This window comes from Aythya ferina, assembly GCF_964211825.1.
Source record: "Aythya ferina genome assembly, chromosome: Z".
NCBI lineage: Eukaryota > Metazoa > Chordata > Aves > Anseriformes > Anatidae > Aythya > Aythya ferina.
In genome coordinates, this window is record NC_140299.1 from 41,047,484 (window position 1) to 41,066,075 (window position 18,592).

Here is an 18,592-nt window from a genome sequence, read left to right on the forward strand (position 1 = left end):
GATTGTATTCGAAATGATAGGGTAGAAAAACAAAGATATGAAGTATACTGCATAATTCCACTTTCCCTGCTACATTTAATGAGGAAAAGATGATTTAATTTTATGTTTGTGCTTATGCTTTTATGTTTGTGAACATAGTCTGGAATAAATGCTTACCCGTGTATTCTGGAAAGTAACTAATTAGATCAGAATACATGATTTTCTCTTCTAGAAGATCTTTTTTATTTAAAAATAAAATCACTGAAGAATTCAGAAACCAGGGATATGTAATGATAGTTTTAAATAAGGCCTTGCTTTCTTCCATTCGATTCTGTAGGAACAAAAATGAATTTGAAGTTACACTCTCTGAAGAGTAGCATATACAAATCACATCAGCCAGAGATCATAAAGGTGTTTTGTTTTTTAAAGCTATTTTACAGTATATATGTGTGTCTGTGTATATACAGCCTTTATAAAGTGCAACTGCAATTCACTGGTTTATTATTACTATTTGTTTACTGGGTTTTGGATCCCCACCTATGAAGAGCATGAAATCAAGGTAAGCCTTGATTTTTATTTTTTTTTTTGAGTTTTTGTGTGAATTGGTGAGCAGTTATGAACTGCTAAATGAAAGCCTTTCATGACTTTACAAGTGAGTATTGAAGCAGGCTGTATCTGATCTGTGATCTTGATGGTTTCTCTCTGGGGACAGTGACAGGACGCAGAGGGGAGGAAATGGCATGGGGTTGTCATGGAGCTGACAAGGGGATGTTCAGACTGGGTATCAGGAAAAGGTTCTGCACCCAGAGGGTGGTCGGGCACTGGGACAGGCTCCTCAGGGCAGAGGTCATGGCACTGAGCCTGCCAGAGTTCAAGAAGTGTTTGGGCAACGCTCTCAGACGCATGGTCTGATTTTTTTGTGGTTTTGTGTGGAACCAGGAGTTGGACTCGATGATCATTGTGGGTACCTTCCCACTCAGGATATCATTTGATTCTGCATTGTAACATAGCTAAAGAACAAGAGCATAGGTATTCCTCTATATTAGTAATAAAGTCTGGTCATGTTGTTCATTTCAAGGAAGATATCAAGAACAACACAATTGGAGATTGCTGGTTGACATTTCTGAACATAAATTTGTGATGGAAATATTTACGTATAAGCATTTACCTGTATTTACCACATAGACTAATGTCCAAAATGAACATAACAGAATATCTGAGACAGTAGAAGTAAAAATATTACTTACAGTTACCTATGTTCGTTCATCAAAAGATGACAGAAAACTTTGAAGACTCATTCTAAACTACAATACATGTTGTGACACTGCAGCAAGTGAAGTTAGGTTTGCTTTTCACAGTTCGAACAAATCTTCAGAAAACTATCTGAAAAGGGCTTTGGCACTTTAGAGATCAAATGGTATTAAGAGTATCTGGACAACATTTTAAGTAATCCTCTAACTTTCAAGATGGAAAGCAACTATTATCAAAAATAATGCAATTCCATCTATGTGCTTTTCTCCCAAATTGTCTAGTATTTTCTTTTTTTGCATCCTTTTCTGCCACATCTGGCCACTGATGATGATGATGATGGCATTCTACAACAGACAGAAGAACCCAACTAACATTCCTTAACCTTAGCAAGGAGGTAAATTTCAAATTACTTTGTCTCTATTCTCCGTAATTTGGGTACAGGTTAATTCTGAAGTGTCAGGGTCTTAAATAAATAAAACCCACAGCTGATTACAGATGATTGAGGTAGTTTTACTTGTTCAGAGATATTGTTAATATTAATTTTTATACATCCTGAGGCATGGTTTAAATCATGGTTTTAAATTAGTTTCCTCTTTTTTTCAGGTAGGCTGTTAATTTAATACAACCCAGGAAGCTGATCGAGCAGTCACAAATGTAGTTCTAATATTTTCAAATGCTTTTATGAAAGACATGTAAATGCTGTCTTTCTTACAAAGGCACACACCTTTTTCTGTACATAATTTAGATATCCCCACTCCTTACCTCATTGTCACATTCTGCCAAGACTTGATCGTATTCACTTAATGCAACTAAGAAAATGATGGAAGTAACACTTTCAAAACAATGAATCCACTTCCTTCTTTCTGACCTTTGGCCACCTACATCCACCATCCTGTTAAAGAAAAATACAGTCAACATTTTAGTCGTTTCCATAACATACTTTAAATATATCTAAAGACCTTATAATAGCGCACCTACCTAAGTTATGCTTGAACCATGAAGGTCTATCTTAATATTATTTGTTCTGTTTAATATTTAAATTCTTGCTGAAGTGCCACAAATTTCACTGCACTTCACTGTAAGTACATAAAGCATACATGCCATGTGAGGCACAATACAAACACAATCCTGTTTTATTCTGTGTTGGTAGAAAATTAAATAGGTTTAAATAAATTTCAATAAAAATACCAAAACATGGTCCATTTTGTATCCACATACACTCCAAAATCCCTCTTGCTCCCCCCAAAAACAGTGTAGTCACATCTCTATTCAATGATCAAAATTAAATACATTCAGGTATGAATTACACTCATATCTTATTACAAGTACCACCCCCCTCATTTCAGACTTTTTGATTAAAGTAATAGTTCAAAATGCATAGTGATTTGGATCAAGTGCTGAAAATACAATACCAATTGAATACAAAAGCTTAAAAGACCTTGGAAGTAAAGTTTCAGCAACTACTTTCATAATTGTATACCGAATCATTTGACAGACAGTCTTACCTAAATATAATATTTTCTAAATCAAAAGGATACTCAATAATTCCTGTAGTTGGCACTCTGACTCTAAGAATATCTTGCTGAGTTGGCACAAATGAGGGCATAGCGATACGATCGATGTCAGTAAAATAACTGAAAAGTTAGGTATACAACATAAACAAGATTAATGCACTTCTATAAATTAATCATAAAGATGCAAAACCAGACTGATCAGTGATCAAAGAAATGTTGCCACAAATGCAGCTGAACAAAAATTCACTGGTGTGTGGCATAAGAGCAATTGTTGCTGGCATAAAACACAAACCTTTACTTACCTGACTCTTGCGTGTATGTTTCAGACAGAATAATACTAGTTAAAAGAGCGAATGCTTGAATATTCTATGGACAATTGGCCTATACCCAAAATGATTAACTTTATTTGTATAATCTTTGTTTCTACCTCAAAGTAAATATGATCATTAAGATTTGAACACATATATCAATCCTAGCTATAATGCTAAACAACATTCCTCCTATCCCCTAGCATTTTATCTGTGATGCTAATATTTCACGTGAATGTGAAAGTGTGCTGGACAAAATTCAGAAGAATAATTAATGAAAAGCACTGCAAACATGAATGCTTCCATCTTACATATTTTAATGTAAAAGTTGATGCATTTAGTTTCTCTTCTGCTGGGGTCGTAATTGCCCTCCCTAGTTTCACAAGGCTCTTGTGCTTTTCACACACAGCTGGAATTAAATTCTAGGAAGACGTTCCTGTGCCTAAATAAATGAGTGGCATGTGAGCAAGTCAGACACAAAGAACTGATGCCTGGTATCCCTGTCTGCAATCTATCTTCCCACCACTAGAAAGCAACATTAGATCATCCTGAATGCTACCATGGCCTATAAAAACTGTAAATTGTATTCCAAATCATTCCACGTGTTTGTAGCACAAACCTTCCTTTATGTGAGCACTAACTCTCCCTCTTTCTCTTTGGTGACAGAAGGCAAATGTCAGTGTACTCTCTTCTTGCTGCCCAGTCATCTCTCACATTTGAGCACCAAAATAAAAAATGCTCACACTAAAGAAATGTTAGTACTTTTCTAAGTTTTCTCTTTAGAATGAGAAAAGTGTCCAGCAAAGTAACAAAATGCTATTGAGATGCTTAATTGAGATCTTAACTGCAATTAACAGTAAAATAAAGATTTAATGAAATTTAAAGTAAAACTAGTTTTCAATTTTGATTAATTTCTTAGAAAATGAGGCTAGAATAGACAGACTGCCAAGTAGCACCCTTCTCTAATTATTTAAAAACAAAGCAGACAGACATCTGTTAGGAATAAGGTTTAACACACGAGAGCAGATTGCACAAGTGTAACCATTTTGAATCAAAGTTTACCGTAAATGCCCCATATGAATGTTCCTTGCTGAAATATAACTTTGCTGCTTTTCAACCTTGCAGAAACATACATTTATTTTTTCTGTTTTCTTAAAGCAATAATTTTTCATAATTCCAGGAAAAAATAGGGGAGAAGTTTTTATTTATAAAATTCTCATTCTTATTTATACCCTAACTTTTCGTGTAATTATGAGCTTTCTGACCTGCCCACTTGTTGTCAATGTATTTAGTACAGCTGTTTTTCGTGATTTCTCCCATGGGAAACTCAGTTATGTACCAGCTGCACTGACCTCAGATTTGGGAGGGATAATAGTTCTGGCATTCTCAGAAAACCTCAGATTAGTTTGTTTCATCACTTCTGCTTAAAATCTTCTGTTTATCACAGGCCAGCAGAGACACAGGTACAGATAATAAAATCAGAGTAAACCTCTCTCTTTATTAACTACATTAAGTCTAATTGTCATTAGGTAGTGTACTTACTATTTAGCAGAGTCTGAGAGCTGGTACTCCCTCCGTCGGTCATAACACTCTTGAATTCCTGGGTCCTTCCAGAGATTCTTGATTGCTTCAACTTGCTTTATTTCCAACGCTGTCACTTTATCCACTTCCACTTCTCTGATCATCTGAGCACTCTCCTAATTAATTAAACAATTACACTATTGTGAAAGAGTATTGCTAACTGTCAGCATGCAGAATGCACTCTCCCCTGTCTTTATAATAAACATTTCCATTGATGAGACTAAGCATCAACAAGGAATCTAGGAGAAAGAAAAGTTTCAGTCTTTGAATGTATTGAACTTTTGAAGTCAAATGACTGCTACTAAATGTCTTGACCAAGTTAATCTCACTTACCGTCACTCAGTTGTGATTTATTTATTTATTTATTGAAAGGGGACTTTTACTGAGGCCAGGAGGAACTCTAAACTTACCATTCTAAAATTCAGTAAATTTTAATACCAATTTGTAACAGTTGTAACTTTTCTAAGTGTCTAGATATTTTTTTTTTTTAGTATAGATACTGTTGTTTCTGGACAGAGCAGAGGCTAACTACGTGTAAAAAATCATCAAGCAGGCATCAAATTCCTGCAAGGCATCTTCTGTTTCACACCTATCTCATTTAGATACAGGCAAGGTGTTACTCTGTGGAAATAAATGATTTTTAATTGCTCTCTGCTGTTAATTGTTAGAGGTACTGCAAAGAAAAACATATGTCTTGCTTTTAAGGAACATAGAAGAATACATCAAAGAATTTATCTTTCTCTATTAATACTCAGTGGGTTATATCCTGATGTTTGCTAATACCTTTAGAGCTCTTAAAAAGTATTGTTCTAAAATGCATTTAGTATTGAAATAAATTATTTTGTGTTTTGAACATAACAGGTTGGTTACTGCAAATTCATTTTTTTAGCACTTTTTCCAATACATTCCTAGCTGTCATCAAGATTTTAACTTACATTCTCTTTAAAAATGAAATAAAATTTCTTCCCTATCTCTTATTTAAGCTAGGGAAAGCCACAGATAGTAACACTGCATACCAAACTGTTTTATGTACCAGATTCCAAACTTTTATTTTTCTGTTGTTGAGTTCCACTACCAGGAATTCCAAAAAAGAATTATTAAATGTTGTCCACACTTTCTAAGTTTACATTTTAAAAAGCATCTTCTGTTATCGCCAACAGCATACCACTGAAGTAGTTTAAATATGAAACGTTATAATGGGATTTTGCCAGGAAGGCAGCTTCATTGTTACAAGCAGACAGGGTCATATTTTAAAACCTTCTCTGCAACTTGGATGTATGCTAGAATTATAGTTTTATTTTCTTCCAAAGCTAGAGTGGAAGTTTATAGAATTCTCACTTACCAGTATGAAGCTAACCCAAGAAACATTGTGAGAATAAGCTGCACGGCATGAGCAGTAGGTGGTTCTCAGAAAGGAAAGATAGGACTTACTAACATGAGAAGAAAAGGAAAGAAAACAAAACAAATATACAGTCATTACAGACTAAATCAAGGAACAAAGAGGGGAAATGCAAAACAGCACAAACACATGTTAACAATATCAGTTATTGGCATGGATTTTTATTTTTTTTAATGAAATACAAGCAACAAATACATTCCAGAATTCATCCTTAATTAAAATACGAATAGCACATTATGCTCTCTCTAAACATGGTGTAAGAAGGAACAGCAAAAGTGACAGAAAAAGTATTGTTTATGTTCAAAATCCCTATCCTGCAGTTGCCTTACTTCAAACTGATTTTTTTTTTTGATTTTTTTTTAAACAGATCTCTGCTTCTAGATGGTGTGGTATGGACAGAGAAAAAGAATACAGGTGAAAAAAAAAAAAAAAAAAAGATAAGGAGTATTGGATACAACAGAAGTAGGTGACTATACTTGTTTCATTAAACAAAAAAAAACAAGACTTATTATGATCATGGAGAGACACTGTGCATAACAAAGTGGAAAAATTATCTGGCAAATCCACTCAAAACCTGTGTCTAAGCGGTTTAGAATATCAAAAAATCTATTAGCCTTTTAAAAATCTATCAAATTACTTTTGACTGGAAATCCAACTTAATCCTGCATTGAAAGGCCAATAGAAAATGCATAACAAGCACAATATCAACATTAAATTATTAATCTGTGTTCTTCAAAAAGGTATACTGGAGAGGAACAAAATTATCTGGAGAGGTCTTGCATGTTCCTTTTTCACTTCACACAGTAATTTAACTGGGTAAAAGTCGTTTTCTCATCATTTGTGGAAGTGCCAAAGAAACATGCACAAGTGCCAGCTAAATGGGTACAGTATTATAAAGCAACAAATCTTTGCCTGATAAGAAATAGGTAATACCACAAGTAGCAACTGCCATTTTTTAGATATATAAATAAATTTTATTTTGAGTTGTTACATGTAACACATAAAACTGATTATTTCAGAAAAGCTTCTATTTTGGAGGCTCTAAATCTCCAGACTTGTGGGGGAAAAAAAAAAAAAAAAAAAAAAAAAAAAGACGACAAAATATTTTGTGATTGTAAGGGCCAAATATAGATATACTTGCTTCTTCACCCATAACCTAGATTATTATTCCCTTTGAATGCTTTCTAAGAAAAGTGGTCTGGTTTGGAGCAATAAATACTGAAAGCATTTCCCAAATATCCAGTGGTTGAAGACAGGAATTATTTATTTAACAAGTGCTGAGAGAAATAACGAAGCTCTTATTTTACTAAGAATTTATGTTTTATGCTGACCTCAATTTCACACCCCGGATCCTTCCTCATTTGCTGGGCAAAACAAGCTACAAAATTTTCTATAGAAAGACGTATAGCTGTTTCTTCACAGAAAATAGAGGAACATAGGAATGGAAAGAAAACAAGTATTCAGTATTGGAAAGTAACAAGGACACCCACTTAGGGGTGTATAGTGCTATCTGAAGGCAGTTTTTATCAAGAGTTATTTAGGCACTTTAAGGTGTTTAAGTTACATTACATGAATAGGAAGTTTGTATCACTGAAAATAGCATATGTTATATCTCTAATCACTTGTACAGTGCCCCTGAAATATGGATTTCCCTCCTTACAGAATACATAGGAATATGCAATTATGTACTTGCTTCTTTTCCATGCTATGTGTAAGCCCATAAATTGAATGGACAATTTTGCAGTATGATGTAAATTTTGCAAAAAACTTTGCATTTTTTTTTGCAAAATAATACAATGTATTTTGGAGTCACTGTGTTTTACTAGAAACATGTTTGTATTCATTTTCATCTTTTTTTTTTAACATAGTCAACATCTAATTTGACTTAATGAACAGGGTGTGTTTGTTTGTTTCTAAAGAACAAAATGAGAAATCATAAAACAGAAAAGAAAAGAAAAAAAAAAGAGGTTTTATAGTTGACCACAATGGGTACAGGAAGCTTCTATTGCCAGGCTATATATAGTTCTAGTAGAAGCTGTTGATTAACAAATAACATTTGAAGTTTTACTGAGAAGTTATCTGAATTTCAAATTCTGTTGGATCGTTGGTGTTGAACATTCTTTAAAATGGAACCAAAGACAAGCCCAAACACTTAAAGCAGTCAATCTCTCAGTACCAGAAAGGCTACTGTTTATTAAGTTTTGCTGAACTACAAGTAGCTTTGTACAAGTAGTGCAAAACACAGCTCCCCTGTTTGAGGTATGTTATTTCATATCTCTATTATTAAAAATAATTACTGATGAACACAGGGATGTTTCTAAAATTAGCTCACAATCACCTATGACAGCTTTGTTTGCATATTTTGGATACAAGAGAAACTGAACATCAACAAATTACCTTTAAAACTAAGGAGAAGCTGACAACTGGCTGAATGGTACATAAAATGTATACGCTACTGCTGTTGTAGCAGTATTGTAAGAACCACCAAAGAAAGAGACAAAAGTTAAGTGCATTTTTAAAGCTGGGTTGGCTTCAATTTCCAAGTGAAAGAACACTTTGGAAGAAAATTAAGAAAGATTAAAAGAGCAAGAAAATTTTATAACTCAAATATTTAGAATTGGACACTGCAGTCTAAAGATAAACGAATTTTGGTTATTCTGCAATCTCTCATTATTCAGATTTAGTAATGCATTGTTCTATTGATACGAAAGGGTACCTGGTCATAGTCTGGATATCTGGATAGGAACAATAAATTAAGTTGAAGATAAATTTTTGCACATTAAAGCATTAAACTAGTGAATTAATACCATCCTGGTTGTGCATAAACCACTTACCATAAGCTTTTATTGAGTATTGCTTCCTGAACCTATTTAATCTGCACCCATTGTCTGTAGTAAGGTGGTTTTTTGTTTGTTTTTATTTTTATTTTCCATCATTATTAATTCACCTATGATAATAGCAGCAACAGTAAACAGTATACTAGCTAGCAGTAAGCAAAGAAAGGCTAAGAAATACAACTGTAAAAATACCAGGAAAAATCACCATCCAGACTGTAATTGGCAACACAACTTTTAGCAAAGGTTTGATTGAAAACAAGACCTCACAGTCAGGTCTTTTATAAAACTTAATGGATTACCCATTTAAAAATGATTAAAATAATAATAATAATAATAAATTAAAAAAAGAGAGAGAGAGAGAGAGAAGAGAATCACAAGGGCTTTGTTTTCTTCTTCACAAAATGAAACAATTTGCAATTGATCTTCCTATCTTTTGTTAAATTTTATGTTTGAGCATCCATCTATATGTAAACATCAGACAACTTTGGCAAACACCAAAGGGTTGATTCCTGCAGGAGCCAACTGAAAGTGAGCATATACTTGTATAAATAGACCAGTACACATATTTGCAGCTTCCAAAACTCAGATTTCCAGCACTTCTAGTTGTCAGGGGGAAGAGAGAAGTGAAAACTGTCAGTGTAACATCCCTAGATATAATCAACTGTCAGCCTTTCTTTCTCTCTTAGTTGGTTTCCACTCTGAACAGAAACTATTATTTGGCACACGGCAAAAATGTTTGGATTACAGCTTGAATTAATGATCTCCATTTGAAACAGTGTTTTTTATCATTTATGGTTTCTTGTTTTCCTCTTTTTTTTCTTTTTTTTTTGTTTTGTTTTGTTTTCTTTACTACCCATTGCTATCAGTAATAGTTTTAGAGAACTGTGTGCAAGTGCAAGAGTGAGGTGTATTTGTATTCTTTCCCACATTTACAAACCCAGAATAGGTTTAAAAAAATAAGGGGAGGAGAGAGAGTTGTCACTTTTATTAAAGCATTCAATATCAGGCCTATATGGGAATGGAATAAAAGTACTAAAATTAAAAAAATAATAATAAATAAATAATTATTTATTTCTTTTGCAGGATGAAGAGACCAGAAAGAGACAGAGAACCCCTCTAATTACGAACTAAAATGCCTCCCATAAACCAATTCTACTGGTCTATTTATGCAAGTGGGGATTTATACACATTAACATTTCTTTTTCATCTTCATAGAAAATGTATGCAGTGTTAAAATCTTTGGTCTTGCTAGAAACAAAATAAGACTGCAGACTCGCAAGTAGAACATTGCTTCCTGCTAATGTAAACGATCACTGAAACCTTGTTTGAAAGATTGAGCAGAAGCTTCACTTTCAACGTGAAAGCAGTGCTATCAAGTTCTAAGTTCAATGTTAAGCACACATGTAATTTTTCTCCATGCTTACACCTCACAAATAGAGGGATAAGTTTCTGTTTCTTAAAAAAAAGGGGTGGGGGGGGTGGAGGGGGGGGGGAAAGGGGCTGCTAGGCTCCTTTGAAAAATTAATTTCCCTAATTTTCTGCAATATGTATCATTTAAATAGAAATACAGTCCTCAAGATCACTAAAAAGCATCCACATAGCCTGAAAATTTTGAGATTCACAACCACTTCTCCAAGAAGGAATCAAAGATGGTTGGTGAATGCCTTCTGGAAGCCTCTGTCATTCTAACCCCCCTTTGCCCTAGATTCCATTTGCCAAAGGACCAAAAGGATCATCTGCTGCTGCTACTGTCTCCCTGAAGTTAACTGTTTTCTCAGAAATTTCTTCTGAACTAAAAAATTACAAAGAAATTTTGCTAGTAATGATCTGGAGTTGACTCACAAGCTGAATGAAAATTAGAAGTATTATCTGGGGAAGGAAGGGAGGAAATACTTTCATGCAGACAGATTTATAATCACTTGTGTGATTAGTCACTTTGTGCGCAGTATTTTTAGCTGCTGCCTAGCATGGAACTGTCTCACACGTATATTGATGATTTTGGGTAATGTTTCTGATGCCATAAAGAGTCATGGAAGTAAATTTTCCATTTGCCTTTCAAAGAACAAGACTGACCAACTACTCTGAATTCTTTCATATTTTGTCCCATATATTTATTTAGCATAAGCATTGGCAATGAGCTAACAATAGCAAAGTTGGTATAAAAGATTTTCTTTGAAAAGGAGCCTGGACTAGCACCATCACTGAGTAACTGGAAGCTATATTTTCAAAGAAGTTCAGTGTTGGTGCTCAGCTACAACATTCTCAAACCAAATATCTCTTATAAAAAATCCTGGTAGTATTTTGAAGTTGCAAATATACAAAATAACTCCAGTAACTGATTAGACCACATGATATTGAAGCAGATGGTTGAAGGATGTTCCTAGGAGATCCCTACACAGTGTGGGATACATTGGGTGAGAAATGCACTTGAGAAAATTCATTCCCTTTTTGGGGGGGGTATGTGTGTGTGTGTGAAGGGGGAGAATTTCTCAGAAAAATTAAGTAAGATAAGACTCATGGGCTGTTTACGCTCTTAACATATCAACACATTGTAGCCAACCTAAAAATCATCACTCATTATAAAAAAAAAATAAAAAATCACACACACACACACACAAAAAAAAAAAAAAACAACAAGCACATAGATGGGGAATTTGTTTTGGTCAGCTTTTTTCTTGAAAGCACACTTTGTTCACATCTCAGGTTTCTTCATCTGAAAGCATGCTTATTTACATAAGCCTGACTTCCTCTCCTAGATAAGAACAGTAATCATTTCACTGCTCATGCTCATGAGCAGTAATAATCATGTAACTTCTTCATGTAAGTTATTCTTTCTTTATGTGAATAGCTAGAATGACAGAGAAGCCATTAGTGAGGTCAAAGCAATTAAATTTTGTTCTTTTATTCTAGGAGGATGAACTGATTGCATTTCCTCAATCACTATACTAATATTATATAATTATATAATACTAATATTTTAGTATGTTTTATATCATTAGATAAATCTTTCAGATCTTTTTTGAAATTCTGTGTTAACAGCAGAACTAAAACCAAGTTGTCAGCAGCAGTCTGAGCCTTCAGATGACTGTTTAGCAAGGTAATACCTTCTCTTTGCTCTTCAGGCTTCCCCTGACTGTACAACCAAAGATGAAGTGTCTCTCTCTGTTACAACAATATATAAGAAAATCATGGTCAACCAGTTACCTAGTCTTAGCCTCAACTCATTTTTAATATACAGCCAGGTCAACGTTCATGTTCCTAAATACAGCCTACATTAACTGTCCAAGTAAAAACATAATTATTTAATTGCTTAAATTTTATTCATCAAATTTTATAAACATCATTATTCAGTACCTCCTTATCTATAACCTCGGAAATCTGAGTATCAAGAGATGAAATAGGTTTCTACAGCCTACCACCATTCATTCAGACTTTGATACACCTGATTAACTGTCACCCCATTTCTCTATTCTTTTAATCAGCTAGTTGTTCTATGGCAATAAAATTGACATAAGGGGTTGCTTGTCACACTCCTTTGTGGCTAACAGGATTCTGAAATTACAGTTGTCTCGAGGCAATTCCTGAGCTTACTTGAATAAACCTCAGTTCCATTTCTGTTGTTTTTACATCATTACTAGGTCTAGGTAGCCCCACAAGCAATAGGATTGAAGCTGCATACAAAGACTGTTTTCTTTCATCCAGAAATGAAAAATACTGGCATTTCTACAATATATTCTCCTTGAGATGATGCGTGTGAACTTGCTGATCATATGTTGTTAAAATAGTGGAAATGTGAAAATTTAAAGTTGACATCTAACTACTCTTTGGTTAATTACAATTTGAACCTATGTGAATTGCGAATAACTTTCAAAAGTACTTATTTTTTGACATAGGTGTACCCTGGTTGCAAACAAAAGATCACAAGTAGAGACAAAACCATAGAATCACAGAATATTCTCAGTTGGAAAGGACTCATAAGGATCATTGTGTCCAATTACTGGATCCACACAGGACCACCCAAAAATCAGACTTCATGTCTGAGGGCGTTGTCCAAAGGCTTCTTGAACTCCATCAGACTCGGTACCATGACCACTGATCTGTGGAGCCTGTCCCAGTGCCTGACCACACTCTTGGTGATAAATTACCAGATTATCAAACAGAGAAGTAGTCAAAAGACAGAATTCATTCATTTGATAGTGCCATATTCTTTTTCAAGAGCACTGAAGCTTTTACAAGAACAGAAAAAAAAGAAAAAAAGAAAAAAAAAAAAGAAAAAAAAAAAACACATTCTGATGTTTCTCATTTTTATATTTATTTAACTTACCCTGGACCTACTAAAATTCACCAGTTCCAATCCGTGCTGTTTCAAATATTAGTAATACAAGAGAACAGCTTAGAAAAACCATATATAGTAAGTATTGCAGTAACATACCACTGTTAAGACAACTGGCATGATAAATTAAAGAGATTACATTTCTGTTTCCCAGCAGTGCTTAATAAAATGAACTAAACTGAATTTTCATCCTCTTCAAATAATAAATAAATCCGTAACAGAAAGTGTTTCTTTTCCTGAAAAAATCATTCTGATTATCTAACCCTGGAACCCAGACTAATTTGGGCTACAGAATTTAATCCAGCAAATCCTGCACATAGCTTCTGATTTACTTACAGCATATTATGAAAAAGGCAGCTAATTTTTGTGTGAAGATGTGAATGAATATCTCTCATTGCTTCAAAGGTTAAATTGGAGGAGCACTCCCTCCCAGCACACAACACCAAACAAAACCCATCCCTGGGTTCTGCAGCAGTACAGCACTAATGCTTCCTCAGCGCTGAGGCACAAACACAAAATCCTTACACATCCTCTGCAGACCAATATTTTCTTGCCAGCTTCTCCTACACCAAGATATGTGTAACAATTTTCTCCTTCATCCAAACACCTTTATCACAAAACCTGCCAGAACCTAATTACCTTTGAGATCTGTATCTGTAAATTTGGCTGACACATCAATGGGTTTAAACATTACAAGGGACACAGAAAGGTAGCCAAGCACACAGTACAATCAAAAAACACTTGTTCAAGAGACTGGACTCATTACTTAAAAATGTCTTCCTGCAATATAAAACAATAGAAAAGCCTTATGAATTAGCCACAATATGTTTTAAAAAATTTTCCCAAGGAAGAGAAAAAAAATGTTTCAAAATCCCATGATTCAGTTCTATGTGTATTCAAACTAGGGAGAAAGTTGTTGTGGGGGATTCTGATATTAAGTTGGTTTGTACATGTATTCCACCACTGACTGCAATGGAGTTCTGTCAGTGCAACACTGAGTCAGGAAAAGCATGAATAAAGCTCTCTGGAGGTACAATATTTGTAGATTCCTGAGAGGAAGGAAGCAAATTCAGGGCAAAAAGTTGTGATTAGATAATGTTAATCTTAAATCAAAACAAAACACAAAAATGCAGCTGGCTAAGATTAGGAAATTGATCCATGTTTTAATTTCCTTCCTTGGAAGTAATGAGATTCTCAGATCAAAAGGTCTTCATCTCTGTTCTGTACAGCCCTGTGTTTAGCACTAACCTTTCAATCAGTCAGAGAATTGGGACTCCTGTTGATACAGACTACTTGGAGATTTCCTAGGCTGAGGAAGGAGTCTTGATTAGTGATTTCAGAGAAACAACACAAATCAAAATTCAAGCATTAAGATGAAATAGAATTATCTTCTGGCAAAGCAACAAATTCAACTATTAGTCCAAGAAAACAGCTCTTTATATAAAGTTTCTTACTTCTGAGGTGCATAGATTTAAAACACTGGAATTTTTACAGGGTAATCTGGCAAGCACGAGAGGAAAGTGACATAAATAGTTATTTAAAGATATGACTAATATTTACATAAGAGCTACTGAAGTCACACAGTGGTTCTTCAACCAAGTGAAGACTGAAAAAATATGGTATTGTAGATGTCTAACGTCTACAGTTTGGTTGAAGTTCACTGGTTTTCCCCCTAGAAAACATACACCTTTCCACCTATTAATGTACTAAGCTCTGCAGGAGTAAACACAAGAATTGCAAGATCAAATGTTACCTCAGTTATTTTGTATGTCTGCTAAAATATCTGATCTGCTTGCAAACAGAAAATAATCAACTTTTGGGGGGTGATTGTAGATAATTAGAATATTGTGCAAAGGAAGTTATGCAGTGAGTAAGTCTGAAATAGATATTTGCAGTGTGCCAAAATTTAACAATTTCATGTTTCTACACTCTGTGTGCAACTTCTTATATTCCATTGTGTTGAGGTTCTGCCTCACTGACCTCAGAAAACAGACACAGATAATTTAAAGTTTATGACAGAATAAATAGTATCTCAAACAAACAAACAAACAAAAAAAGTATTTCCTTTCTAGGACTGTCTCATAAAAAGACATATACGTGAAAAGACAAGAACTACTTATCTCTGCATCAAGAGCTCTAGACATACATGTAGCAGCAGCTTGGCCTCTGCGTATCTCAAATAACAAAACTACTAATAAACAAAATTCTTGGAAAAAAAATATTTCCTGAAATGATATTGTGTCATTTGGTCTCTATACACAGTTTCCCATCCCTGGTGAGCACTGGATTACTTCTGACACAATAAATTCTGAACTGAATGAAGAAAGTACATGACATCACATGCCATCAGCAGGCACCTTCCTTGCATGAAATCACATATTGTCTTATTCTTAAGATGTGTACGAATGTCCAGCTTGAAACTAACAAGAAATACCTCATGCCCTAGGAGACTTCATGTTAAGAGCATTTTGAGAAAATGGGACTTCTGACAACCTGAAGTTTCTGCAACATGTTAAAAGAACAAAGGAAGCAAATAGCACAGTTCCACCGAAGCCTTTCAGGACACAATGCTGCATTCTCATAATCACTCAATACTTGATAATGACAGTGGTCTCAATATGCAAGATGATTCATAAAAACATATTTTACTTTATGAGACTAACTGTAACATTTCACTCGTTAGTATTAACATTTTAGCTATACTGCAGTACATACTAGGTTGGTTCTTCCAAATGCTTCCTTCATTGTGAAGTAATGCAGAAGTGTAATTTCTAAAAAAAATTAAACACAGGAAGTACCAGATATCTAACAATATCTAACAATCTGCTTTACCACATTTCCAGTCCATATTTGTAGACATAATTAATTTAGATACTGTTGCTATCTGAACTAAAATGAACTCCAAGTCTTTTGATCTTCACCCATTACTACAGACTGTTTTTAAGGACAATGTCCTTGCAAAGGACATGCTTTCCCACCACACCAAGCTGCTCAGTTCTCTAATTTCCTTGCTAAGTGAATTCCTTGTATATTATCTTACGTAGTATTGTATGGGTACACCATGTTATGTTTGGCAGCATTTACCTGCTGTGTAACATGTCCCTGCCCAAACAGATCACACTCTAAAGACGCTTCAGACACCTAATAGCCCACGTAAACATGGTGTGCCTTATACAAGTCTGAAATGCTGCCTCCTTAACCCCTCCAGCTCATATACAGCACCAGACAGTGCTGGTTCGTTCCAGTACCTAGCAGAAAAACAAGAAAAGGAAAGGCCACAAAAATATTACTATCACTGTTATCCGTTTAAGTATACATCTTTTGTTAGGCTTCTGTTAGTATAATTATCTACTAGTCTTTCTCTAGCCAAGTTCTGAATATTTTGCATTCTCAGCTTTCATTTCATTCATTAAATACTTGGTTTTAGTATTGAATGGACACAATTTAAGTGATTAATTCCACATTTTCGTGAAAGCCATTTCCTATTCCTTATCCTCTGCTGGCCCTTTTAAAATCCATAGACATGAATGTCCACCGTGTCTTTTCTTTCCTCTTATCTGCCCAAATATAGGAAAGGAGAGAAATCTACACTTTGGTTTTGACTTCTGAAGAGGAAAAGGAAAGGAATGAGATTATTCTTATTTCACTGTTAAGCAATGAGACCCTCTAACTGAAGAGACTTCAGGCAATAGCACAACTCCAAACTGCACTACCAATTACTCCCAGCTGTCTTCATCAGCAGTGCCACTGGATGATGAAGGCCCATTCCCACATTTCAATTCCTATCATAATTCTATTTTTATAAAAAAAATAATCCAAGTTTATTGACTACAGCAAATATCAACCCACTTTCTTTTGTAACACCTTTTTTTGTAACACTTTTTATATCTCCTGAGGAAAATACTGGACATTACAGAACACTGTCAAATAAGCATCAAAGTTGAATTGCTTGAAAAATCTGGGGTGTTAGGAACAAGATGACAGGACAGAAGATGCATTTTTAAGTGTCTGCCCATTCTGTTTCTGATTTACTATGAAAAGAAAAAAAAAAAAAGGAAAACCTTTTTTCCTCTAACATGCATATGATTGTCACTGCAAAGAGATAAAAAATGAATGGAAGAACCAAAGCACTGACATTTTAGCTCATATGTTCTGGTATCTTATTGTTGGTTATTTGTTCCAAATGCTCTATATCCTTTGGAATTGGAGGGTGGATGTGTGGGGGTAAGGGGGAGAGAGGTTATTTCTCACCCAAAACAGCCTTCACATGAGTCTCACAAATCCTAGGTGTGGGCTCTAATTATATTAAGATTTAGCTCCATGGAAGTAGTAGAAAGCCTATGCTCTGGTGCTCTGGTGTCTGGGCAAAACGTTGCAACATTTCACAGAGAGCATGTCTGACCAGTTCCCATAATTTCTGTGTTCTGCTCTGAGTCCTAGAGTTCATATAATGTGTAAAACTAAAGGGATGAATCTTTTTAACATGAATTAAACATTCCTTACAACAAGAATAGTGTCACTATTTACAAATTATTACTTAGAAAATTATATTTACAAATGCAGGACAGAAAGAACCTCTTCCTTTCTAAACAATTTGTTAAAGAAATCTGCAAAATAAATGCCATGAAATTTTAAGTCAAGAAATCACAGAATCACAGAATCACAGAATCACAGAATTTTCTAGGTTGGAAGAGACCTCAAGGTCATCGAGTCCAACCTCCAACCTAATGCTAACAGCCCTCCACTAAACCATATCCCTAAGCTCTACATCTAAGCGTCTTTTGAAGACTTCCAGGGATGGTGACTCCAGACTTCCCTGGGCAGCCTGTTCCAGTGCCTCACAACCCTTTCAGTGAAGAAGTTCTTCCTAACATCTAGCCTAAAACTCCCCTGGCTCAACTTAAACCCATTCCCCCTCGTCCTGTCACCAGGCACGTGGGAGAACAGGCCAACCCCCACCTCGCTACAGCCTCCCTTGAGGTACCTAAAAAGAGCGATAAGGTCACCCCTGAGCCTCCTCTTCTCCAGGCTGAACAAGCCCAGCTCCCTCAGCCGCTCCTCGTAGGACTTGTTCTCCAGGCCCCTCACCAGCTTCGTCGCCCTTCTCTGCACCCGCTCAAGCACCTCCATGTCCTTCTTGTAGCGAGGGGCCCAAAACTGAACACAGTACTCGAGGTGCGGCCTCACCAGAGCTGAGTACAGGGGGACGATCACCTCCCTAGCCCTGCTGGTCACGCTGTTCCTAATACAAGCCAGGATGCCGTTGGCCTTCTTGGCCACCTGAGCACACTGCTGGCTCATATTCAGCCGACTATCCACCATCACTCCCAGGTCCTTCTCTGCCTGGCAGCTTTCCAACCATTCCTCTCCCAGCCTGTAGCTCTGCTTGG

General features: G+C 35.4%; 1 protein-coding gene across 7 annotated transcripts in view; it reads right to left on the reverse strand.

Annotated features, from left to right (window-relative positions):
- LOC311427486 (guanine nucleotide-binding protein subunit alpha-14) overlaps positions 1–18,592 on the reverse strand; it is an 86,315-nt gene that overhangs the window by 9,545 nt on the left and 58,178 nt on the right. For 3 of the 7 annotated variants that reach the window (XM_084504880.1, XM_084504881.1, XM_084504883.1), the window contains 5 exons: positions 5,976–6,063; positions 4,595–4,749; positions 2,736–2,864; positions 1,993–2,122; positions 157–310 (listed from right to left, as the gene is read on the reverse strand). In XM_084504880.1, the coding sequence (XP_084361006.1) occupies positions 157–310; positions 1,993–2,122; positions 2,736–2,864; positions 4,595–4,749; positions 5,976–6,063 (656 nt within the window). Of the gene's footprint in view, positions 1–156; positions 311–1,992; positions 2,123–2,735; positions 2,865–4,594; positions 4,750–5,975; positions 6,064–18,592 lie in introns of those variants that run through there. The other 4 variants (XM_084504882.1, XM_084504884.1, XM_084504885.1 and 1 more) reach the window with 2 other exon arrangements.